The sequence below is a fragment of the Heptranchias perlo genome, chromosome 5, assembly GCF_035084215.1.
Source record: "Heptranchias perlo isolate sHepPer1 chromosome 5, sHepPer1.hap1, whole genome shotgun sequence".
Classification (NCBI taxonomy): Eukaryota; Metazoa; Chordata; class Chondrichthyes; order Hexanchiformes; family Hexanchidae; genus Heptranchias; species Heptranchias perlo.
In genome coordinates this window covers 24,613,112-24,638,540 of record NC_090329.1, presented here as the reverse complement: position 1 = coordinate 24,638,540, position 25,429 = coordinate 24,613,112, and the positions used below count along the sequence as shown (strand labels likewise).

Genomic DNA, 25,429 nt, shown 5'->3' with positions numbered 1-25,429 from the left:
AGTTATATAAGGTATTGGTGAGACCGCACCTGGAATACTGCATACAGTTTTGGTCTCCATACTTAAGAAAAGACATACTTGCTCTCGAGGCAGTACAAAGAAGGTTCACTCGGTTAATCCCGGGGATGAGGGGGCGGACATATGAGGAGAGGTTGAGTAGATTGGGACTCTACTCATTGGAGTTCAGAAGAATGAGAGGCGATCTTATTGAAACATATAAGATTGTGAAGGGTCTTGATCGGGTGGATGCAGTAAGGATGTTCCCAAAGATGGGTGAAACTAGAACGAGGGGGCATAATCTTAGAATAAGGGGCTGCTCTTTCAAAACTGAGATGAGGAGAAACTTCTTCACTCAGAGGGTGGTAGGTCTGTGGAATTTGCTGCCCCAGGAAGCTGTGGAAGCTACATCATTAGATAAATTTAAAACAGAAATAGACAGTTTCCTAGAAGTAAAGGGAATTAGGGGTTATGGGGAGCGGGCAGGAAATTGGACATGAAGCTGAGTTCGGATCGGTCAATGCCCTGTGGGTGGCGGAGAGGGCCCAGGGGCTATGTGGCCGGGTCCTGCTCCGACTTCTTGTGTTCTTTAGATTTGTGGTTGGGATCAGATCAGCCATGATCTTATTGAATGGCGGAGCAGGCTCGAGGGGCCGATTGGCCTACTCCTGCTCCAATTTCTTATGTTCTTATGACATAATTGAAAGTGGCGAGACCAGTAGGGATGATGTTTCCCCCGCCAGTTCAGTCTTTCCCGCAGCTAGGCACACTTTCCATTATCAATATGAAGTTGGAGGTCTAATGCTCGGCCATCAATGGCAATTGATGACCGAGCGATTGATTAAGAAAGAGGTTGCAGCAATCTTGAGCCCAATCAGCCCACCCGATGGTGGTGCTCCGAAATTCCTGGTTTCCCCCCTCACAGGGCGGACACCTCGAGGGCACCCATGTCCTTTATGTAAATGACTGCATCCCTGGGATTTGGGACGGGGTCGACCCTGGGCTAGACTGGGCAGCCGGAAGGCCTGTCCTACCCCACTTCCAGTGGTGGTAAGGGGCTCTGGGAGTTTCATCACCTTGTGGTTTAGCTACGTATGGTGGCTGATTGTAGAAAAGCACGTTTGCAGTTTGGATAAGAACGTATCAAAGAGAATGTCTCTGGTTTTTTTTGCTCTTCCTGTTACCTCTCAATAGTTGTGAACTGTGGAAAACTCTATTTGAGAAAGGATTTAAGATGCAAGTGCTGGTCTAGTCCAGCAGGATTATTCAGTGCAAGATCGATGAGCATATTAAATTTAATCACACTGCTCTTTCTCTCCAAGACATGTTCCAAGCTCCTTGTGGCAACTTAGTTTGGGTTTTTAAATTTCAACATAGCCACATAAAGAAAAGTTCCTCTCAAGCACTTGGAAAGAGGTCTCCTGAGCTGCTCCTAATGTTGCATTTGGCTTCAGTGAAATCCAGAAATAAAACGCAGTCGTGCTGTATTATTTTGAAAATCTGGCTTTAATACAATACTGCATTTTTTCACAGGCTTGTTTTCCGGGAGTGCATCAGTTTAATAAATAATCTGATAAATTGTTTAAATTTTCAAAAATGCTGCCATAGCTTTCTCTTCTAATGAATCAACAAAAATTCTCAGTGAAGCATTTTCCTTTCAAGTTGAAAGGACATTTCATTGAAACACAGTTGTTCATATTTTAATATTCCGTTTCTCTTTGCTCGCACAAAAGGATATCACTGTGCCTTTGTACTGTGCTGTTATTGAATGATGGACCTTTCCCCTCTTTCTTATCACCCCTTGAAGCAGCCAGTTATCTTGGGATGTGGTTCATAGCTGCAAGCAGCCCACCAGCACCTTGTCCAAATGATCAGTCTTTACGTGAACCCAGGCAGTAAGTTTAGAGATGTTTGGTCATGGAATGGGTATCGCAGCTACACATGACAACTGGCATCCAAACACCTGTGGGGGGGTCCCTGAATAGCAGTCTGAAGTGGGAGCTCTAATATTTTCTTTCCCTAAACCTGAGATTGTGGGGCCAGATGTAGTGGTCCCACTGTCCTGGGTAGGATCAATTAACAGCATAGTGAAGGCATTGATCCTGTGATCTTTTGAATCTAAGTGATGTAGTGCCATACCTTGTGGTGTATTGAACCTTTGGGAGACCCCATTACAAGATTTAGAAAGATGAACAAAAATGCTCCACATTAGTGTTGTTTTTTATTCTCGAGGTTATATTTACATGTACACCGCATAGAGCCATTGCACATTTTGGTTACGGGAGGTGCACATGGTATGTTCAGTAATTTTGGTACGACTACACTTGCTCTGGGGAGTAATGCATTGTGGGGGTCCAGGCAAATTGTTCTTGGCCGCTGGGGATTTGTTGGTTTTGGAAAGGGTGAGAGAAGGATTGCTTCAGCGTGCTGATTATCAAGTCGTTATCCTTCATATTCTGTGGGATATTGATGGGGAAGGGCAGGTGGAAGGAGGCAATTCCTGCCAAGGGAGCCTTCAAAAATGAGTCCCAGACTGCCTGGTTTTTCTCCTGTTCCAGATATAGGGTGAAGATAGTTCTTCCTGACTGGGATATGTTTGTGGGGAGGGCTGCATGCTACCACAGAGGTTGGGATGTATCCTTTTGCACCAAGTAGCAAGAACTGTTAGCCTGCTCATTGTGAGGGCACTTGGGAGGGGGCATGGGGTGGTTGAGGAGTGGTCTTCACTCTCCAGTGGGTAGACCCAGTAAGCACTGGAGAGTGAAGACCATAGTCCTTGTGGTCTCCCTGACAGCCATCTGGAATGGCTGAATGCAGGAGCATGACCAGAAGGTATGCAGGAGGTATTGAAATAAAAATTTTCTAAATGGTACAAAGCTAGTAATTGTGGAGGAGCAGACAGATTTAAGGGCCCAAGTACAGAAATCACTAAAAGCTAGTGGACTGGTACAAAAAATAATTAGAAAAGGCTAATGGATTGTTGGCTTTTACCTCAAAAGGGGTGGAAGTTATGTTACAGCTGTACAAAGCTCTGGTTAGACCCCATCTGAAGTACAACGTTGAGTTCTGGGCACCGCACCTCTGAAAGGATATATTGGCCTTGGAGGGGGTGCATTGCAGATTCACCTGTCTTTGATGCTGGTGATCATAGTACAGAGTGGCGACGTGTCTCAGGGATACTGTTGGGAAGTGAAGGAAGAGGTTCAGAGGGTTTTCCAGATATTAAAAACTAAGGACAACTTTTTTTTTCTTCGATACATATTAGAGAAAAGTTTGAAAAATGTTGGGAAATTGTCATTGTGCATGAGCCATTAAAAGGCTTCGCACATAGCAATCCACTCGAGACAGTGCTACTTATGTTTGATTCTCGTAGTTTTCTATCAATAGACAGTTATACTTCTAGGTCAAAGAAGTCACTTTTTGAAAATAAAATAATAACTAAAAGGCTGTCTGCATTACAGCTCGAAGTTGAAATTTGTTTTGGATCGACAGGTGATTTGAATCTATATTAGGAGTACAAATCGATGGAAAGAAAGAAAGAATTTATATAGTGCCTTTCACATCCTTTGGACATCCCAAAGTCTTCCAGCCAATAAATTACTTCAGGGTTTAGTCACTCTAGTTCTGTAGGGCTAACCCCACAACCAATTTGTACTCGGCAAGATCCCACAGCAGGATCCCACAAATAGCAATGAAATAAATGACCAGATAACCTGTTTTAGTAATTTTGGTTGAAGGATAAATATTGGTCAGGGCACCAGGATGCACCACCCTACTCTTCTTCGAATAGTGCCATGGGATCTTTTACATCCATCTGAGAGGGCTGACAGGACCTCGGTTTAACGTCTCATCCGAAAGATGACACCTCCGACAGTGCAGCGCCCTCTCAGCACTGCACTGAGGTGTCAACCTAAGTTATGTGCTCAAGTGCTGGAGCAGGACTTGAATCCATAACCTTCTGACTTAGGCAAGAGTTCTGCCACTGAGCCACAGCTGATACTGAGCTCCAAAATAACTTATCTCACAGAACAATGCACCAATATTTATTTCCTGGCAGCAATTCATTTTTATGATTTCATCTACACAGTTTGAAAAAAAAGTTATATAAAGGAAATGTCCACTTGCTATGTTACCTATTGCTATAAACCATAGTCATGGTTCTTGTTGCTGCTGATTTGGCATGGCAGCTAATAATGTCCACACAGGAGAATTTTTACAGGACTTCATAAAATTGGGCTTTAGCAATAATTAGTTTTTGTTGTTGCCATTTCACCTGTTGAAAGAGGAAAAAAATAAAATATACTAATGTAAAATGTGTCAAACTCTAAAGGACTCTAATGTCCTTTAGGGAAGGAAACCTGCCGTCCTTACCCGGTCTGGCCCATATGTGACTCCAGACCCACAGCAATTTGGTTGATTCTTAATTGCCCTCTGAAATGGCCTAGCAAGCCACTCAGTTGTATAATCTCGCTACAAAAAGTCATAGTAAGAATAAAACCGGACGGACCACCTGGCATCGGACCACTAGGCACCGGACAAGGCAAACCAAGCCCAGTCGCCCCTGCAAAGTCTTCCTCACTAACATCTGGGGACTTGTGCCAAAATTGGGAGAGCTGTCCCACAGACTAGTCAAGCAACAGCCTGACATAGCCATACTCACAATCATACCTTTCAGCCAATGTCCCAGACTCATCCATCACCATCCCTGGGTGGTATGTCCTGTCCAACCAGCAGGACAGACCCACCAGAGGTGGCGGTACAGTGATATACAGTCAGGAGGGAGTGACCCTGGGAGTCCTCAACATTGACTCCGGACCCCATGAAATCTCATGGCATCAGGTCAAACATGGGCAAGGAAACCTCCTGCTGATTACCACCTACCGCCCTCCTTCAGCTGGTGAATCAGTCCTCCTCTATGTTGAGCACCACTTGGAGGAAACACTGAGGGTAGCAGCGGCACAGAATGTACTCTGCGTGGGGGACTTCAATGTCCATCACCAAGAGTGGCTCGGTAACACCGCTACTGACTGAGCTGGCCGAGTCCTGAAGGACATAGCTGCCAGACTGGGCCTGCAGCAGGTGGTGAGCGAACCAACACGAGGGAAAAACCTACTTGACCTCGTCCTCGCCAATCTACCTGTCGCAGATGCATCTGTCCATGACAGTACTGGTAGGAGTGACCACCGCACAGTCCTCGTGGAGACGAAGTCCCATCTTCACACTGAGGACACCATCCAACGTGTTGTGTGGCACTACCACTGTGCTAAATGGAATGGATTCAGAATAGATCTCGCAGCTCAAAACTGGGCATCCACAAGGCACTATGGGCCATCAGCAGCAGAATTGTATTCCAGCACAATCTGTAACCTCATGGCCCGACATATTCCTCACTTTACCATTACCAACAAGCTAGGGGATCAACCCTGGTTCAATGAGGAGTGTAGAAGAGCAACATAATATAGCCAGAGCTAAGTGATTCCACAACCAATGGATCAGATCAAAGCTCTGCAGTCCTGCCACATCCAGTTGTGAATGGTGGTGGACAATTAAACAACTAACGGGAGGAGGAGGCTCTGTAAACATCCCCGTCCTCAATGATGGTGGAGTCCAGCACGAGAGTGCAAAAGACAAGGCTGAAGTGTTTGCAACCATCTTCAGCCAGAAGTGCCAAGTGGATGATCCATCTCGGCCTCCTCCCGATATCCCCACCATCACAGAAGCCAGTCTTCAGTCAATTCGATTCACTCTACGTGATATCAAGAAATGGCTGAGTGCACTGGATACAGCGAAGGCCATGGGCCCCGACAACATCCCGGCTGTAGTGCTGAAGAATTGTTCTCCAGAACTAGCCACACCTCTGGCCAAACTGTTCCAGTACAGCTACAACACTGACATTTACCCGACAATGTGGAAAATTGCCCAGGTATGTCCTGTCCACAAAAAGCAGGACAAATCCAATCCGGCCAACTACCGTCCGATCAGTCTGCTCTGAATCATCAGCAAAGTGATGGAAGGTGTCGTCGACAGTGCTATCAGGTGGCACTTACTCGCCAATCACCTGCTCACCGATGCTCAGTTTGGGTTCCGCCAGGACCACTCGGCTCCAGACCTCATTACAGCCTTGGTCCAGACATGGACAAAAGAGCTGAATTCCAGAGGTGAGGTGAAAGTGACTGCCCTTGACATCAAGACAGCATTTGACAGAGTGTGGCACCAAGGAGCCCTTGTAAAACTGAAGTCAGTGGGAATCGGGGGAAAACTCTCCAGTGGTTGGAGTCATACCTTGCACAAAGGAAGATGGTAGTGGTTGTTGGAGGCCAATCATCTCAGCCCCAGGACATTGCTGCAGGAGTTCCTCAAGGCAGTGTCCTAGGCCCAACCATCTTCAGCTGCTGCTTCAATGACCTTCCCTCCATCATAAGGTCAGAAATGGGGATGTTCGCTGATGATTGCACAGTGTTCAGTTCCATTTGCAACCCTTCAGATAATGAAGCAGTCCGTGCCCACATGCAGCAAGACCTGGACAACATCCAGGCTTGGGCTCATAAGTGGCAAGTAACATTCGCTCCAGACAAGTGCCAGGCAATGACCATCTCCAACTAAGAGAGAGTCTAACCACCTCCCCCTAACATTCAACGGCATTACCATCGCTGAATCCCCCACCATCAACAGCCTGGGGGTCACCATTGACCAGAAACATAACTGGACCAGCCATATAAATACTGTGGCTACGAGAGCAGGTCAGAGGCTGGGTATTCTGCGGCGAGTGACTCACCTCCTGAATCCCCAAAGCCTTTCCACCATCTACAAGGCACAAGTCAGGAGTGTGATGGAATACTCTCCACTTGCCTGGATGAGTGCAGCTCCAACAACACGCGAGAAGCTCAACACCATCCAGGACAAAGCAGCCCGCTTGATTGGCACCCCATCCACCACCCTCGACATTTACTCCCTTCACCACCGGCGCAGTGTGTACCATCCACAGGATGCACTGCAGCAACTCACCAGGGCTTCTTCGACAGCATCTCCTAAACCCGCGACCTCTACCACCTAGAAGGACAAGGGAAGCAGGCACATGGGAACAACACCACCTGCATGTTCCCCTCCAAGTCACACACCATCCCGACTTGGAAATATATGGCCGTTCCTTCATCGTCGCTGGGTCAAAATTCTGGAACTCCCTACCTAACAGCAGTGTAGGAGAACCTTCACCAAACGGACTGCAGCGGTTCAAGAAGGCGGCTCACCACCACCTTCTCCAGGGCAATTAGAGATGGGCAATAAATGCTGGCCTTGCCAGCGATGCCCGCATCCCATGAACGAATAAAAAAAATGTGCCAAACCCTTGGTTTTCCAGAATCTACTCCAGTGATGGACTGGAGGCAAGACTTCTATTGAAGGTGATCTAAAAGGGCTTTACTTCTGTGCAAAATTGTTTGGCAAACTTTTTTTTCCCCAAATGTTTGAATGTGATGATGTACAATGACATTGAAATACATCATCATGATACAAATGACATCGGGCCCTTCCACTTCTGTTCTAAGCACGTGAGCTTTGGGGGGAAAAGTTCTCATGAAGACAGTAACCCTCTAAAGCCATCCCTGCAGCAAATGGATTTGATCCTAGTCTGGTGTAAGCAGGTGGATTTGAATCTCCTCCTCCTCGTCCAAGGTCTTGTGCTGTCTGTCAGGTTGATGTCGACAGGCAGGTCATTAACTCCTTTTTGCTGAAGATACTATTTGGGAAAACAAGCAAGCATGTAAACGCTGGGGAAATCAAACCCTCATTTCATCGACTGAATCTATGTGTGGTTTATCTAAGTGCAGGGGTTTTCTCCTATCTTTGTGTATCTTATCAGATCAGAGTTGTGTGATACAGTGGCTCTTAAGCAATGAAGTGATGTGTGTGTCCTTGTACAAGATTGCTCAGGAACTAGAGTGGTGTCTGAATGGAAGATGTTTTTTAATTAAATGCTTCTCTTATATTGGCATCTGTGTTTCACAATAATCACTTTGACATTACACGTAAGGAATAACATTTTATATTCAGGTTAAAGTGAAGTTAGTCATTTTAGCTACTAAATTAATTGAGTTATTGTCATGAAAAATTAATGAAAAGGAGCTTGCTCAAAAACTAGAAATAGATTCCTGGAGGGATGTCTATCTAATTATTGGAAATTGCTGTTTTTAAAGAAACTAAATAACACTCATCACCCTGCAGGGACAATCCATGTCATTTACTTGTCTCGAGAACTGTCAGCTTGGCTTCCCATTGTTATCCGTTCATTCTTCCAGGTCATGGATCAGTGTTTGTAATTTATTTGTAAGAGTATCGGGTCCGTCTGTTTCACCCAGGTCCTGGCCCCTGGATCGTGGTTGTCTGAGTTGAGTACTAACGTATGCCACAACTGTGCCTAGGGCTAACTCTCCCTATGATTGTACCTCCCCTCCCTGGGAAAGTGTTCTCATTCTCGCTCTCTTGATCTCTCCATCTATCTCTATCCCTCTCTATTTCTATCCCTCCCTCTCGCTCCATCCCTCCCTCTCGCTGTGAAAGCACATTTTATATTTTGATTTGGATGCCATCAGTTTCTCTAAATGCAGGTTTGATTAGGGGGAGTCTTGCCATCAGGGGCTACTTTTTTTTTAAAAATCAAACAATTAAAAAGAACAGTGATTAACTATGTTTTTTCCTGTGTCTAATCCTGCTGAGTTTTTAAGAATGTCATAATGTTATAATCAGGGTATTGGTCCAGAGGATTTACTGGCTCCAACAGTGAAAAGAAGCTGAGTTACTGTTATTGACCCAGGGTATTCAGTTCTAGTTGTGTATTCCGTCCTATCATAGTGTTGGATTTCATTACTGCTCCAGGTAGTTTCCTCCCCAGTGGTACCAGAACTCACTGCAAGTAATCTTTAGCAATTCATTGCTCAAAACAAAAACAAAACTGTTTTATAAATATGAAGTCTAGGTCTGATAATCACCATGTGGACAGTGTCGGACCGTTTATGGTGAAATCTGATTACAGTTTTGTGTCCTATTAGTGTGTAAGTTATTACAGTTGAGCCATCTGATTGCCCAGAGTGGGCATTTATGTGAGAACAAAGGCATAGCCAAACTTGAGCTAATTAAAGCAATGCACCATGCTCACCGACCTACATCGGCTCCCGGTCCGCTAACACCTCGATTTTAAAATTCTCATCCTCGTGATCAAATCCCTCTATGCAATCGCCCCTCCCTATCTTGGTAAACACTTCCAGCCCTACAACACTCCAGTGATCTCTGCGCTCCTCCAACTCTGGCCTCTTGTCCATTTCCAATTTCCTTCACCCCAAAATTGGCAACAGTGCCTTCAGTAGCCTAAGCCCTAAGCTCTGGAATTTCCTCCCTAAACCCTTCTACCTCTCTTTCCTCCTTTAAGACCTACCTCTTACCAAGCATTTGGTCACGTCCTAATGCCGCCTTCTTTGGCTCAGTGTCAATTTTTGTCTGATTACATTCCTGTGAAACGTTTTACTACATTAAAGATGCTATATAAATGCAAGTTGTTGTTGCTTGTCTTAACTTTGCCTCCTTCCAGCATAAAAGACATGCAAAATTTGTTATAACCATAGTAACGTTACTGTAAATGCACAGGGTGATCTTCATCAACTCCCAAATAATTTTCCTCCTGTAAGAATTAGAGTTGAGATGACCTGAAATCAAAAATCAATGTTTGAACTTGCTTGGAGGACACCAAAACTATTTGGTTTTAAAAATAACATTTTGTATTCAGTGTTTAGACTTTTATTTATATATAAATTGGACGGCTCTTTCAACGAGCCGGCACAGGCATGACGGGCCGAATGGCCTCCTTCTGTGCTGTATCATTCTATGAAGTCTGACATTAGGAGGTTGTTTATTTCTGTTTTGGGGCTATGGAACTGTGGTTTTCCATATATAAAATGTGTGTTCAATTATCCTGTGGTGCAGTTTTTTTTTACCATGAATAAGGATTTTAGTGGAAACAGTGTTTTACAAAACAGGGTGGCACTTTCTCACTAACAGTTGGGTTCACATTCTTTTTGCACAGCTGCCACTTCCGAATTGCCTTCCAGACTGTTTTTGTGAGCATACTTTGTTTTGCACGTTCTGTAGTGGCAGCACACACGTTTGATTTCACGATTTTTGAAGCTTCAATTCACTGCAGCTTGGTAACTTAAATTTTCATCACCCGTAAGTAGGATCTGTCGATATCTGCCTTGGGGGAGGGGGGGGGTGGAATTTCCCTGACCCGCTGTCCTACTTCCGCAAGATCTCCCTGTGGTTTGCAGATCCCAGGAGTGAAGAATAGAGGTCATTGGTGTGAGTGCACAAACTGTGCTGCTGAAATTGAGCTGTGCTCCAGGAACAAATCTAAATAACTCTCAAACACATGGTATGAGGGATGCTATTTTTCAGACGGAAAGTATCTTTAGCTCTACCTTGTGATAAAAATGTAATTCTGAAGCGGCTGTTGTATACTGCACCTTTAATTACTGCCATACCTGTGTCACATATGGCAACCTTAACCCTTCCCTCCCCCCCTCCCCTCCCCCCCCCCCCCCCCCCACGCCACCCCCAACCCCACATGTCGGTCTTACTGAGAGTGCAAAATGTAAGTTATAAATTAAGCCTGACCTCATTCATAGATTCCACAATAAGTTTTCAGATCTATTGTAGAACAGTAAATAACCCGGCACATTCAAATCTCACTTCCAGCACATGTAAAGTTATTTTCAATGGTCGCCTTGGCAGAAACTCAGTGAAGAATGTGGTGTCATACTGCTGCACTAGACGCCTTGGGTTTATTGTGAATTATTCAAAAGATTCAATCTGGTAGCAGCGCTGGTCCCTGCAGTACAGTCAGATCAGTCAGCTGCATCTAGTGGGAATGGAGAGAAGGGTTGCTTTAATCATGAAAACCAAGGTCACCCCTATTGGACAACATTATCGACTGTATTTTGTATTTAATTATTTGTCTCTTTTTAAAAAAAATTATGATTTTTTTCATGTATCTGATTCGGGGGGGGAGGGGTGCGGGTTCTGTACTCTCAGTTTAACAAAACCAAATATTCTTTTTGGGCAGAGGCTGCTCAGAGCTGTACAGGATACCAATGGTCGAATACAAGGTGGACAATGAAGGCACTCCTTGCGAGTTCAAAACCCCCTTCAGAAGAAACACTACGTGGCACAGAGTCGCCACTCCTGCCGGGCAGCCACTCTCCCGGTCCTCCCCGATACAAGGAGCAGCCGACAGGCTTCAATCCCAGCCAATGTTACAGCAGGTCCACGCATCTATCCCTCGCAGTACATCCTTTGACAGAAAGCTGCCAGATGGTGTGAGGTAATACTCTTCATAATTCCTATTACGCTGCTGAAATTTCACCTCTGAAATGCCACCGTCAACGCAAGTGTGCTGCGAATGATGCTCACTTGCTAATCGTATGCAACTCCGAAGGGTGCATATTGCTCCGAGGCTGGAATTAGTGCAGCACACCTACTATGCTACCAACTGAAATGAGCGTTGTCTGAGGGAGAGACAGCTGTGAATTGTCTAACTGCAGTGCAGCTTTAGGGGGTAGCATAGGTAAATCCTGACAGCAATTGCACTGATGATTTATTTAGCTCTTTGTATTCCATTGAAGATATTAAAGTGTTCAGATGTTTTATCTATTCACTTAAAAATGTGTTTGTTAAGTGAGCCTGCAAGTGTAAATATTTATCTCACTAGAATGATTTATATATATCTCTGTCTAAGACCAGCAATGTATGTCTCTGTTAGCCAGGGAGCGTGGAGGGGAGGGGAGTGGGGGGGGATCTGAAAATTCCAGCACCAGTACCATACATGCCAACTGTGTTGGCATTTTGGGGATTCGAGTTGACAAAATTGACTGAACCAGGTCCCCTGTCCTCAATGCTGCTCCTCTTTTTCCCACCTCCCCAGCTCCTACCTGGGTCCAGCTGCTCATGGACTGGATAGAGGGCACCTCTCTCCTCAAGAACCGGTAACGGCAATGATCTCGGCCACTGTGTACTGGAGACAGGCATTCCCTTGAGAACAGGAGTTCCAGCCTACAATATGCAGCAGTCAGAATCACTGCTGCTAGCAAGAGGAACCAAAAAAGAAAGAACTTGCATTTATATAGCGCCTTTCGCATCCTCAAGATGTCCCAAAGTGCTTCACAGCGAATGAAGTACTTTTGAAGTGTAGTCATTTTAGAAATTGGGAAAATGCAGCAGTCAATTTGCACACAACAAGATCCCACAAACAGCAGTAAGATGGGGTCAGCCTTTTGGAGGCTGTGTCTCTTTTGAAGCTGCTGATCGTCTTTTGCTCATTTTGTAGATTGACAGGCGATGCGCTGGTTTGCAGCACACACATCAGTTGCTGCCTGTTCCATTCTCCCAGCACTGCAATATTTAAATGGCAATTTTCTGTGCAGAATCCAGGCCCCCCCAATGCTGATTTAGAATCAGACAGTCCAACAGGCTAGATACAGGCTGAAATTGGGAGGGAGAGCTGTCAGTTAAATATCTCAGTGCTGGAGCAGAACATCAGCTGTTGGGAAAGTGCTGGTTGAAATGCACCAGAACATGGAAAAAATGTATATGCAGATGCCAGCCAGCATGCAGATGGGATAGAAGGTGGATAGAAGCTTTTTGTTATGATGACCCTCAACAGCAACACCTTGCATTTTCATAACATTTTAAAAAAAAAATAACTTCCCAAGGTGCTTTATAAATTGCTATTATGAAAGTAGACTTCGACAGGAAGGTGAGATTGAGGTGTGATCAAAGGCTCTGTTGAAGAGATGAATTTCATAGACTCATGGAATGTACAGCACAGAAGGAGGCCATTCAGCCCATCGTGCCGGCTCGTTGAAAGAGCTATCCAATTAATCCCACTCCCCTACTCTTTCCCCATAGCCCTGCAATATAGAATATTACAGCACAGAAGGGGAGTTTTTCTTAAAAGGTGGAGGGGCAGAGGCAGAGAGATTTAGGGAAGGAGTTCCTAGGATTAGGGACTGAGGCAGCTAATGACAGCAGTGGTGGGGCAAGGGTTGGCGGAGATGCATAGAAGGCACCCCCCAGAAGAATAGAACATTAGGGGGGAATCTCGGGCTCAAAGAGATTTCAGAGATAGGGTGAGATGAAATCATGGAGGGATTTATAGACAAGGGCAAAGACTTTGAATTGAATGCATTGGGGAACAATGGAGATCGGTGGGATTCAGTGAAAGAGCTTAGGATAAATACGAGTTTCTGGTAGGTGAAGGAGAAAAGGCCAGTAGGGAGAGCGTTAAAGGAGTCGATTTCAGAGGTGACGGGACAAGCATCAGGGTTTCAGCAGCGGGGAGGAGGGGAGACGAAGTTGGACAGTGTTGGTGAGGGGTCCCTGGGAGTGTTTCTGCGGGGTCCCCAGAGTGTGTCAGTATTTGTAGAAGGTCTCCAGGAGTGTGTCAGTATTTACAGGGATCTCCGAGAGGGTGTCGCTATTTACAGGGATCTCCGGGAGCGTGTCGCTATTTACAGGGGGGTCTCCGGGAGCGTTTCGCTATTTACAGGGGGTCTCCGGGAGCGTATCGCTATTTACAGAGGGTCTCCGGGAGCATTTTTCTATTTACAGGGGGTCTCCGGGAGCGTGTCGCTATTTATAGGGGTTCTCCGGGAGCGTGTCGCTATTTACAGGGGGTCTCTGGAGCGTGTCGCTATTTACTGGGGGTCTCTGGGAGCGTGTCGCTATTTACTGGGGGTCTCTGGGAGCGTGTCGCTATTTACTGGGGGTCTCTGGGAGCGTGTCGCTATTTACTGGGGGTCTCTGGGAGCGTGTCGCTATTTACTGGGGGTCTCTGGGAGCGTGTCGCTATTTACTGGGGGTCTCTGGGAGCATGTTGTTATTTACAGGGGGCCTCCGGGAGTGTGCAGTATTTACAGAGGGTCCCTGAGACACTCAGTATTTACAGGGGGTTTCTGAGAGTGTCAGTTCTTGTATAGATTCCTCCACACATTTTAAGAACAGAAACCTAAGATTGACCTCTCCCCTTTCATTTAGAAGAGATCTGTCTCTTTCACAAGTTTCTCCACTGGTACAGCATCACTTTCATATTGATGCCAATACTCTGCATCAATAGATCTGCAGAGTGCCAGTGTTGGAACTTTACACACTGCTTCTCCTGCCTGTGAAAATCTTGCAGGATATTCTGTCCTGGTTAAACGCAGAGGTAACCAGCACTTGCTGAACTGGTGCTGTTGCTGCAGTGTGCATTAGGCTATGAGAAATCTCTATTTTGCCTATGATCCCAGCCCAGTCCTTGTACTTCATGCAGCCTTCCACATCAAATTCATGAGTGGTATGGCCTGCTTATTCATCAAAAATAAAGAGCACACTGTGCTGTGTGGGTCATGTGGAATAAATGTAAACAGTCAGTCTGACTCACTCACTCTATCTCTTTGATGCGTCCCTCCCTTGGTAATAACCTAATTAGATCTCATCGACGCAAACACAAGTGGATTTATTAATATCAAATGAATTGCGTGGAGAAAATAAAAGTGGAGATGCTAAACTGCAGGTTAAACTGATGACTTTATTCGCTGTGCTACATTGTAAAGCAATCTAATTAATTTATGATTCTTTCTTCTTTTCACCTGTGCCCTGTCTCTCCCCTCCCCCTCCCACCAACCCCCGAGCCATACTTTCTAATTATTCCCTTTGGACCAGTAGGGCTGTGAACTCTGGACATCAGTGGTGTTCACAGAGATGAAGAATGCAATTAGGAGCTGCTCAGACAGCTCTCTCTCCCCCAGGTGTAGGGTGGCCAGCCAGCAATCTAAGTCTACATTTACACTGGGAACAAAACACTCATTTCTCAAATAGGAAGTCCGACATTGTTAACATTTTAGATCAGCAAAAAAGTAAATAAAACTGGCTGAAACAATATAACTCCTCAAACAAAACTCATAAAAAGTCTGAATGAAAGTGATTGAAATTCTGCTGTCAAAGCTATGGAACAAGCAGTGTCACATTTCCAGGAGCTCTGTTCGTTTAACAATGTGATGGAATTGCTAATAATGAGATTCTGCCACCAACAATCTGCCAAAAGTATGTGTAGTAAGAAAATCAGTAATAATATTAGACTAGAACGAATCCCTCCCCAGGTCTTGCACACCATTTTGGTGAATGACCTCGGGAACCGCGCTGGGCACTCCAGGCGAACCGCGCTGGGCACTCCAGGCGAACTGCAGCCTGTCTCTCAACCCGACCTGGAGATAGGGTGGAAATGGCAGATTAGGGATGTGCTGGGTCTGTTGATCTATTGAATAATGAAAGCCCACTATCTTTGTTTTGATATTAAGACACAACATAACGGGTCTAATAAATAGAACAGTGTTAGCTAAATAATTTTTTTCTATGGTTATCTAGTAATATTATTTCAGTGACCATAGATCAAAGGAAAACATAGCAAACCACAGCGAGAATAACCAAAATCTAACCATGGGAAAGCTTCATCAATAATTTATAGACATATCTTCAGAATAGAAATCAATCTTAGCTATTGGGAAGCGAAGAAAAGCAATTAACAGCACCACAGAGGTTATCAAGCATGAAAAGTTATTGAAAGGGAAGAGATATGGGGGGTGATGGAAATACTGCTTTAAATCCAGGCTTTACAAATCCCAAGTTTCACATGAGGGATGAACATAGATATCGCAGGAAGCGAGGAGGAAATTACACAGCTGAAACTGAGGGGCCAACCGAAAGCTTCTAACGATAAGACTGCTCAGTGGGGCAACATGTTGGTTTTACTAAGGCGTTGCGTCATACAGTGGTGGGATGGGACTCCACATCCACTATTCCCCATACAGCAAGTTCACTGTTGAACTGTCTGGGGGAGACAGACTGAAGGCTATAAAGTAGCAGGAGAGGGATTTTTTTTTAAAATGCCACCAAGATAGTAGAGATGTTTTAAATCATTTGCTAAAATTACAGAGGGGTTTAAGGAGATAATGACCAGTAAACTGTTTTTAGTGATGTGGTTTGAGGGATAAATGTTTCCAGGACACCGGGGAGAACCCCCCTGCTCTTCTTCAAATAGTATAATAGGATCTTTTATGTCCACCTGAGAGGGCACACGGGGCCTCGGTTTGACGTCTCATCTGAAAGACGGCACCTCCGACAGTGCAGCACTCCCTCAGTATTGGACTGAAGTGCCAGCCTAGATTATGTGCTCAAGTCTGGAATGGGGCTTGAACCCACAACTTCTGACTCTGAGGCGAGAGTGTTAACACCAGGGCCAAGGCTGACACCTATTCTAGCAATCTTATTCCACTATTCCACTAGTACCCCCACAGGTGTATGACAAAAGACGCATTTAACACAGGAAGGAAATTTTTTTAAGTCCAATATCTACAAAATGCAAGAGGCACAGGAAAATTAGCAACAAATATATTCAAAACAGCATAACATGGCAGTGTATTGGAGTTATAAATATTTAATCTTGGGATTAACTGTACATGGATGGGATGAGATCTTTTTAAAGAAGGAATATTTTATTTTTCTGTACTTGTTACATTTACATTTGTGAGTATGAGGGGGGGAGGTGAGAGAGAAACGCTCAGAAAATTGAGGAATAAATGTGGTATCCGAGAATCGTCTCCTCATGGTACACAGGCACTGTTTTAATTACTGTCTCTCAAACTTACATACAGGTATGGCGAGAGGGGATAATGCTGTAAAACCTAATCTAAATAAAGCACCGACAAACTTCAAATATACATCATCACAATCCAGGAGATATTTAATTAGAGGCTGCTTTGATAATCTAATGTTTAACTGTTGGGGCTTTAACTTAAAAAAAAATTGGTTTTATTTGATATCAATAAAACTAACATGACCTGCAATATATCATTTTTTACAGTGAATGCCAAAACCAACAAGGTTCTTTTCTTCTTGCTATAGATATTTTGCCCTCATTCAATTTCACCCATTTTTATACCATCTTCTCCAGCCATTCATTACCGATGGCGTGGGCAGGGCTCTCCCTTCATTCTCCTTCCCTGCACGTCCCACTCCAGAGACTTGAGCAGATAATCCAGGCTGACACTTTAGTGGAGTACTGAGAGAGCACTGCACTGTCGGAGGTGCCGTCTTGCAGATGAAACGTTAAACCGGGACCCTGTCTGCCCTCTCAGGTGGACATAAAAGATCCCACGGCACCATTTCAAAGAAGAACAGGAGAGTTCTCCCCAGTGTCCTGGCCAATATTTATCCCTCAACCAACATCACTAAAAAAAAAACAGATGGTCTGGTCATTGTCACATTGCTGTTTGTGGTACCTTGCTGTGCGTAAATTGGCTCTGCGTTTCCTACATTGCAACGGTGCCTACACTTCAAAAGTACTTCATTGGATGTAAAGCACTTTGAGACGTCCTGAGGTTGTGAATGGAGCTATAGAAATGCCAGTCTGTCTTTCTACTCAGTGCCTTGCCACAGCACCATGGTTGTATAAAACAGTGTGAGAATTTCAAAGAAATAGTCAATAGCTCGTACAGACACACCTTCATCCTATCACACGGCCCAGCCCTGAAACACGAAGATTAGTTATTCACTGACAGCAACAATGGTTTGCAGGATCGAAGCAGTAATAAATAGACCGCTTTAATCATTCATTCCTTCTTTGACCTTGAAAGTTCCTCCATTGCTTCAGGTTACATCAGTTCTTTGGGGCCATTAGCATTCCAAAGGTCTCTTGCCTTAAGTGTTCTGTGTCAGGTTTCATATTGGGATTCTGAATTTGTCTGATCAGTGATACAGAGAGATGCAATTTACTTTTTCTATTAATAGGATTAGACCATCTGCTACAAGGTGTGAAATTTCGGTTTCTTTTGGAGGTGAAGAAATAATCGAATTGTGTTTGTGAAATGCTTGCAGAAATGTTATGTTAAAAACAGCCGGGTTGTATCCATTTAAAAAAAATACTATGGATAAAAAAATATAATTTCAGAACTGGCTGCAGTGTTTCTATCTGTATTACCTATTAGAAACATTTGTACATGACAATAAGTCTGCACTGGAAATGGCAAGCTGGCCAGTGAGCTAGTTTGAGCACTGTTGAGCCTAATCGCTATTTCACGACCCAAGCAACACATTGGCAATTAAATCAAAGCTTCAACTCCATCGCCAAAAATATACATGGTCTCTACATATATTATCCTTAACAGTGCAGTTATACAGTTCTTAACCTGCAGCCATCACATTCAGGGGATTTTATCACCATCGTGACCTGAATTGTTTAAAGTATGTTAGAAATGTATAATTTCTCAGTCAGATAACTGCACCATCCAATATCTTGAGTGAGGCCAGATGGCAAATTTAGTGCTCATTCTTTCTCAGCTTGCCCAAGGCTCTCATGCACTGCACAGTGCAGTAGTATTTAATAACACGTCCCCTACTTATTTTATACGGAGTACAGTTTCACTTTTTACGAAATATACCCCATTGTAGGACACACACTCATTTCTGCATAAGCAATGTCTGATTTTTCCCACAAAAAAGCAGCGGAATGAAGGCCTTGTAACTTCTATCAAGGAAGGCGGAATAGAATTGGTGGAAGATGCACCCTGGATTCCGTACCCCTCCCCAGCCACTGTCTCAAACTGAACCAGACTCTCAAATGGAAAATTCTATATAGTGTGGGGAAACTAAAAGAGATGGGGAAGAAGTTAAATGAATTATTTGATATGTTATTACATGTGTTGAGTTAACAGAAATATTTTATTTGTGAATCTGGAGAGGGGCTCGTGTCAATACTTAGTACTGCCATTGAAATCAGTAGCAGCACACAGGTGTAAGCAACACCCTGCACAGGACTTGCTGCATTTCCTCTCCCCTCACATTCCCATTGTTTTCTCATTGGGAACATATGCACAGATGTGTGTTAGAGGATTTTTTTTACAAGATCTAATTGTTCTCAGCTGTGCACGACCAGTTTTGCTGTTTGCTGCTTGTGACGTGCTCTTACTACAGTTAAGGAGAACAATCTGTGTTTAAAGTATTTAAGCCAGAAGGGCATTTCCATCTGTGTCTGATGGGCTGTGTCTGATGTTTCAAGTGTCATACTTAGTACTTCTGAAGGTTTCAGTTTTTCACTGGGCACTTAGCATCTAGTTTCTACCTCCAGAAAATCCTGTCCATTCTTAAAGGCGATCTTTAATTCTGCTAAGATTAGTGGCAGGTCAGAAAATTGGACAGAATATATAAAACAGCAAAGAATGACTAAAAAAATAATGAGGGAGAAATTAGAGTACGAGAGAAAGCTAACTAGAAATATTAAAAACAGATATTAAGAGTTTCTACAGGTATTTAAAAAGGAAAAGCGTAAGTAAAGTGAGCATTGTTCCTCTGGAGAGTGTGTCTGGGGAATTAAAAATGGAGAATAAGGAAATGGCAGATAAATTGAACAGATATTTCACTGTAGAGGATACAAATAACATGCCAGAAATAATTGTGAATTAAGAGGTGTAAGGGAGGGAGGAACTTAAAACATTTACAATCACCAGGGAAAGGGTTCTGAAAAAAATATTAGAGCTAAAACTGACAAGTCCCCAGGTCCTGACAGACTTCATCCTAGGGTCTTAAAAGAAGTGGCTGCAGAGATAGTAGATGCATTGGTATTAATTTTTCAAAATTCCCTAGATTCTGGATGGGTTCCATCAGATTGAAAAATAGCAAATGTAACTCCTCTATTCAAGAAAGGAGGGAGACAGAAAGCAGGAAACTACAGGCCAGTTAGCTTAACATCTGCCGTAGGGAAAATGCTAGAATCTATTATTAAGGAGGTTATAGCAGGGCACTTAGAAAATCTCAATGCAATCAGGCAGAGTCAACATGGCTTTGTGAAAGGGAAATCGTGTTTGACTAATTTATTAGAGTTCTTTGAGGAAGTAACAAGCAAGGGGGAGGATGAGCAGGCAGAGGTCGTGGTCCACATTGGGACCAACGACATAGGTAGGAAGGGAGATGAGGTCCTGCATCAAGAATTTAGGGAGCTAGGTAGCAGATTAAAGAGCAGGACCTCAAAGGTTGTAATCTCTGGATTACTCCCAGTGCCACGGGCTAGTGAGTATAGAAATAGGAGGATAGAACAGATGAATGCGTGGCTAAAGAGTTGGTGCAGGAGGGAGGGTTTCAGTTTCCTGGATCACTGGGCCTGCTTCTGGGGAAGGTGGGACTTGTACAAGTCGGACGGGTTGCATCTGAACCAGAGCGGGACAAATATCCTTGCGGGGAGGTTTGCTAGCACTGTTGGGGGGGGTTTAAACTAACTTGGCAGGGGGATGGGATACAGAGTGGAGCTACAATAGGGGGTGATGTGCAGCCAAATATTGAGAAAAAAACAAGTCAGCTTGGAAGACAGGGCAAATATGTAAGAGCAAGGCTGGATGGCATCTATTTTAATGCAAGGAGTCTTGCAAATAAGGTGGATGAACTGAAGGTGTTGATAAACACATGGGAGTATGATATTGTTGCTGTCACAGATACATGGCTGAGGGAGGGGCAAGACTGGCAGCTCAATATTCCGGGGTACAGAATCTTCAGGCAAGACAGAAGGGGAGGTATAAGAGGAGGGGGGGTCGCAATATTAATTAAAGAATCAATTACTGCCATAAGGAGGGATGATATATTAGCAGGTTCCTCAAATGAGGCCATATGGGTGGAGCTTAAAAACAAAAAGGGGGCAAGCACTTTGATGGGAGTGCACTATAGACCCCCAAACAGTCAGGGGGAGATAGAGGAACAGATATGCAGGCAAATCTCAGAAAATTGTGCAAATAATAGGGTAATAATAGTGGGGGATTTCAACTTCCCCAATATTAACTGGGATACTCAGAGTGTAAAATGCTTAGAGGGTACAAAATTCTTAACGTGCATCCAGGAGAGCATTTTGAGCCAGCATGTAGAAAGTCCTACAAGAGAGGGGGCGGTACTGGACCTAATTCTAGGGAATGTGGCCGGCCAAGTGGAAGAAGTGCTAGTAGGTGAGCACTTTGGTGACAGTGACCATAATTCAGTGAGATTTAAGGTGGTCATGGAAAAGGACAGGGAGGGGCCGGAAATAAAGGTTCTAAATTGGGGGAAGGCCGATTTTAATAGGATAAGGCAGGATCTGGCCAAAATGGACTGGGATCAGCTGCTTGTAGGAAAATCCGCATTGGAGCAATGGGAGTCTTTCAGAAGGGAGATTGAGACCATACAATGGCAACATGTTCCCGTAAAGGTCAAGGGTGGTTCCAAGAACTCCAGGGAACCTTGGATGTCAGGGGATATACGAGAATGGATTAGGAAAAAAAGGAGGGCTTTTGGCAGATACAAAAGGCTAAAGACGGAGGAAGCCCTAGAGGAGTACAAAAAGTGCAGGGGGATACTTAAAAAGGAAATTAGGAGATCAAGGAGGGGCCATGAAAAAACACTGGCGAGCAAAATAAAGGAAAATCCTAAGATGTTTTATAAGTATATTAAGGGTAAGAGGATAACTCGGGAAAAAATAGGGCCCATTCGGGACAAAAATGGCAATCTGTGTGTGGAGCCGGAAGATGTAGGAGGGGTTCTAAATGAATTTTTTGCATCTGTTTTCACTATGGAGAAGGACGACGTAGACATAGAAATACGACAGGGGGACTGTGATATACTCGAACATATTAACATCGAGCGGGAGGAGGTATTGGCGGTTTTAGCAGGCCTAAAAATGGATAAATCCCCAGGCCCGGACGAAATGTATCCCAGGCTACTGTGTGAGGCAAAGGAGGAGATTGCGGGGGCTCTAACACATATATTCAGAACCTCTCTGGCCACAGGGGATGTGCCAGAGGACTGGAGAACCGCTAATGTAGTACCATTATTCAAGAAGGGGAGTAGGGAAAAACCGGGGAACTACAGGCCAGTGAGCCTAACATCAGTGGTAGGAAAATTATTGGAAATAATTCTGAAGGACAAAATTAGTCTCCACTTGGAGAAGCAAGGATTATTCAGGGATAGTCAACATGGCTTTGTCAAGGGAAGATCATGTCTGACTAATTTGATTGAATTTTTTGAGGGGGTGATGAGGCGTGTGGATGAGGGTAACGCAGTGGATGTGGTATACATGGATTTCAGTAAGGCCTTCGATAAAGTCCCGCACAGGAGACTGGTCAAGAAGGTACGAGCCCATGGAGTCCAGGGTGCCTTGGCACTTTGGATACAAAACTGGCTTAGTGGCAGAAGGCAGAGGGTGATGGTCGAAGGTTGTTTTTGTGACTGGAAGCCTGTGGCCAGTGGGGGTACCACAGGGATCTGTGCTGGGGCCCTTGCTGTTTGTGGTCTACATTAACGATTTGGATATGAATGTAAAAGGTATGATCAGTAAGTTCGCTGATGATACAAAAATTGGTAGGGTGGTAAATAGCGAGGAGGATAGCCTCAGTCTGCAGGACGATATAGATGGGTTGGTCAGATGGGCGGAACAGTGGCAAATGGAATTTAACCCGGAAAAGTGCGAGGTGATGCACTTTGGAGGGACTAACAAGGCAAGGGAATACACAATGAATGGGAGGACCCTAGGCAAGACAGAGGGTCAGAGGGATCTTGGTGTGCAAGTTCACAGATCCCTGAAGGCGGCGGAACAGGTAGATAAGGTGGTAAAGAAGGCATATGGGATACTTGCCTTTATTAGCCGAGGCATAGAATATAAGAGCAAGGAGGTTATGATGGAGCTGTATAAAACACTGGTTAGGCCACAGCTGGAGTACTGTGTGCAGTTCTGGTCGCCGCACTACAGGAAGGATGTGATCGCTTTGGAGAGGGTGCAGAGGAGATTCACCAGGATGTTACCAGGGCTGGAGCGCTTCAGCTATGAAGAGAGACTGGGAAGATTGGGTTTGTTTTCCTTGGAGCAGAGGAGGCTGAGGGGGGACATGATTGAGGTGTACAAAATTATGAGGGGCATAGATAGGATGGATACTAAGGAGCTTTTTCCCTTCGTTGAGGGTTCTATAACAAGGGGGCATAGATTCAAGGTAAAAGGCGGGAGGTTTAGAGGGGATTTGAGAAAGAACTTTTTCACCCAGAGGGTGGTTGGAGTCTGGAACTCACTGCCTGAGAGGGTTGTGGAGGCAGGAACCCTCACAACATTCAAGAAGCATTTGGATGAGCACTTGAAATGCCATAGCATACAAGGCTACGGACCAAATGCTAGAATATGGGATTAGATTAGACTGGGCTTGATGGCCGGCGCGGACACGATGGGCCGAAGGGCCTCTATCCGTGCTGTATAACTCTATGACTCTCTATGACTCTAAAACAGATAAAGGGGATCCTGTGGATGTGGTATACTTGGATTTCCAGAAGGCTTTTGTCAAGGTGCCACATCAAAGGCCACTACACAAAATAAGAGCTCATGGTGTAGCGTGTAACATATTAGCATGGATAAAGGATTGGTTTGCTAACAGGAAACAGAGAGTAGGCATAAATGGGTAATTTTCAGGTTGGCAAAATGTGACTGGTGGAGTGCCTCAGGGATCAGTGCTTGGGCCTCAACCATTTACAATCCAAATCAATGACTTGGATAAAGGGACTGAATATGATTGCTAAATTTGCTGATGACACAAAGGTCGGTAGGAAAGTAAGTTGTGAAGAGGACATAAGGAGTCTGCAAAGAGATATAGATAGGTTAAGTGAGTGGGCAAAAATTTAGCAGTTGGCGTATAATGTGGGAAAATGTGAACTTGTCCACTTTGGCAGGAGGAATAGAAAAGCAGTATATTTAAATGGAGAGAGACTGCAGAACTCTGAGGTACAGAGGGATCTGGGTGTCCTAGTACATGAATCACAAAAAGTTAGTATGCAGGTACAGCAAGTAATTAGGAAGGCAAATGGAATGCTGTCATTTATTGCAAGGGGAATGGAATATAAAAGTAGGGATGTTTTGCTCCAGTTGTACAGGGGCATTGTGAGATCACATCTAGAATTCTGTGTAGTTTTGGTCTCCTTGTTTAAGAAAGGACATCATTGCTTTGGAGGCAGCTCAGAGAAGGTTCACTTGACTGATTCCTGGTTTGAGGGGGTTATCTTATGAGGAAAGGTTGGACAAGTTGAGCCCGTATACATTGGAGTTTAAAAGAATGAGAGGTGCTCTTATTGAAACATATAAGATCCTGAGGGGACTTGAACGGGTAGATGCTGAGAGGCTGTTTCCCCTTGTGGGAGACACTAGAACTAGGGGACACAGTTTAAAAATAATGGGTTTCCCGTTTAAAATGGAGATGAGAATTTTTTTCTCTGAGGATCGTGAGTCTGTAGAACTCCCTTCCCCAGAGAGTTGTGGAGGCAGGGTCATTGAATATTTTTAAGGCTGAGTTAGATAGATTCCTGATTAACAAGGGAGTCAAAGGTTATAGTAGATAGACGGGAAAGTAGGGTTGAGGTCGCAATCAGATCAGCCATGATCTTATCAAATGGCAGAGCAGGCTCGAGGGGCCGAATGGCCTGCTCCTGCTCTTAATTCGTATGTTCGTATGTCCTGTCTTCATGATGATGCATTTGGCAAAATCATTTTTGCTTGGTGAGAGAAATGCCATGCATTCTTTCACCGTTGTGATCCATTTGCAAGTGACAATGATTCAGTTCAGTGTCATTTATGTCATTGCATCACATATAATGGGCAGGTACTCAAATTGGCCAGATGTGATTAGTGGATTCCCACATGGATCTGGGCTGGGGCCTCAACTATTCAATGTATTTATTAATGACTTAGATGACAGGATAGAGAGCCACATATCCAAGTTTGCCAATGACACAAAGATGGGCAGCATTGTAAGCAATGTGGATGGAAGCATAAAATTACAGAGATATGTTATTAGATTAAGTGAATGGGCAAAACTGTGGCAAATGGATTTCAATGTAGGCAAATGTGAGGTCATCCACTTTGGACCTAAAAAGGCTAGAGCAGAGTATTTTCAAAATGGCGAAAAGCTCGAAACAGTGGAGGACCAAAGAGGCTTAGGGGTCCATGTACATAGATCATTAAAATGTCATGGATAGTTACAGAAAATAATCAAAAAGGCTAATGAAATGCTGGCCTTCATATCTAGAGGACTGGAATACATGGGGATAGAAGTTACGCTACAGCTATATAAAGCCCTGGTTATACCACGCCTGGACAACTGTGTTCAGTTCTGGGTACCACACCTTAGGAAGGATATATTGGCCTTGGAGGGAGTGCAGTGTAGATTTACTAGAATGATACCTGGACTCCAAGGGCTAAATTACAAGGAGGGATTACACAAACTAGGGTTGTATTCCCTGGAATTTAGAAGATTAAGGGGTGATTTGATCAAAGTTTTCAAGATATTAAGGGAAACCGATAGGGTAGATAGAG

General features: G+C 44.3%; 1 protein-coding gene and 1 long non-coding RNA gene across 6 annotated transcripts in view; one reads left to right on the top strand and one right to left on the bottom strand.

Annotated features, from left to right (window-relative positions):
- sipa1l2 (signal induced proliferation associated 1 like 2) overlaps nucleotides 1–25,429 on the top strand; it is a 393,092-nt gene that overhangs the window by 258,264 nt on the left and 109,399 nt on the right. For all 5 annotated transcript variants that reach the window (XM_067984149.1, XM_067984146.1, XM_067984148.1 and 2 more), the window contains exon 10: nucleotides 11,105–11,362. In XM_067984149.1, the coding sequence (XP_067840250.1) occupies nucleotides 11,105–11,362 (258 nt within the window). The remainder of the gene's footprint in view (nucleotides 1–11,104; nucleotides 11,363–25,429) is intronic.
- LOC137321654 (uncharacterized) overlaps nucleotides 1–25,429 on the bottom strand; it is a 94,536-nt gene that overhangs the window by 26,776 nt on the left and 42,331 nt on the right. The window lies entirely within an intron of this gene.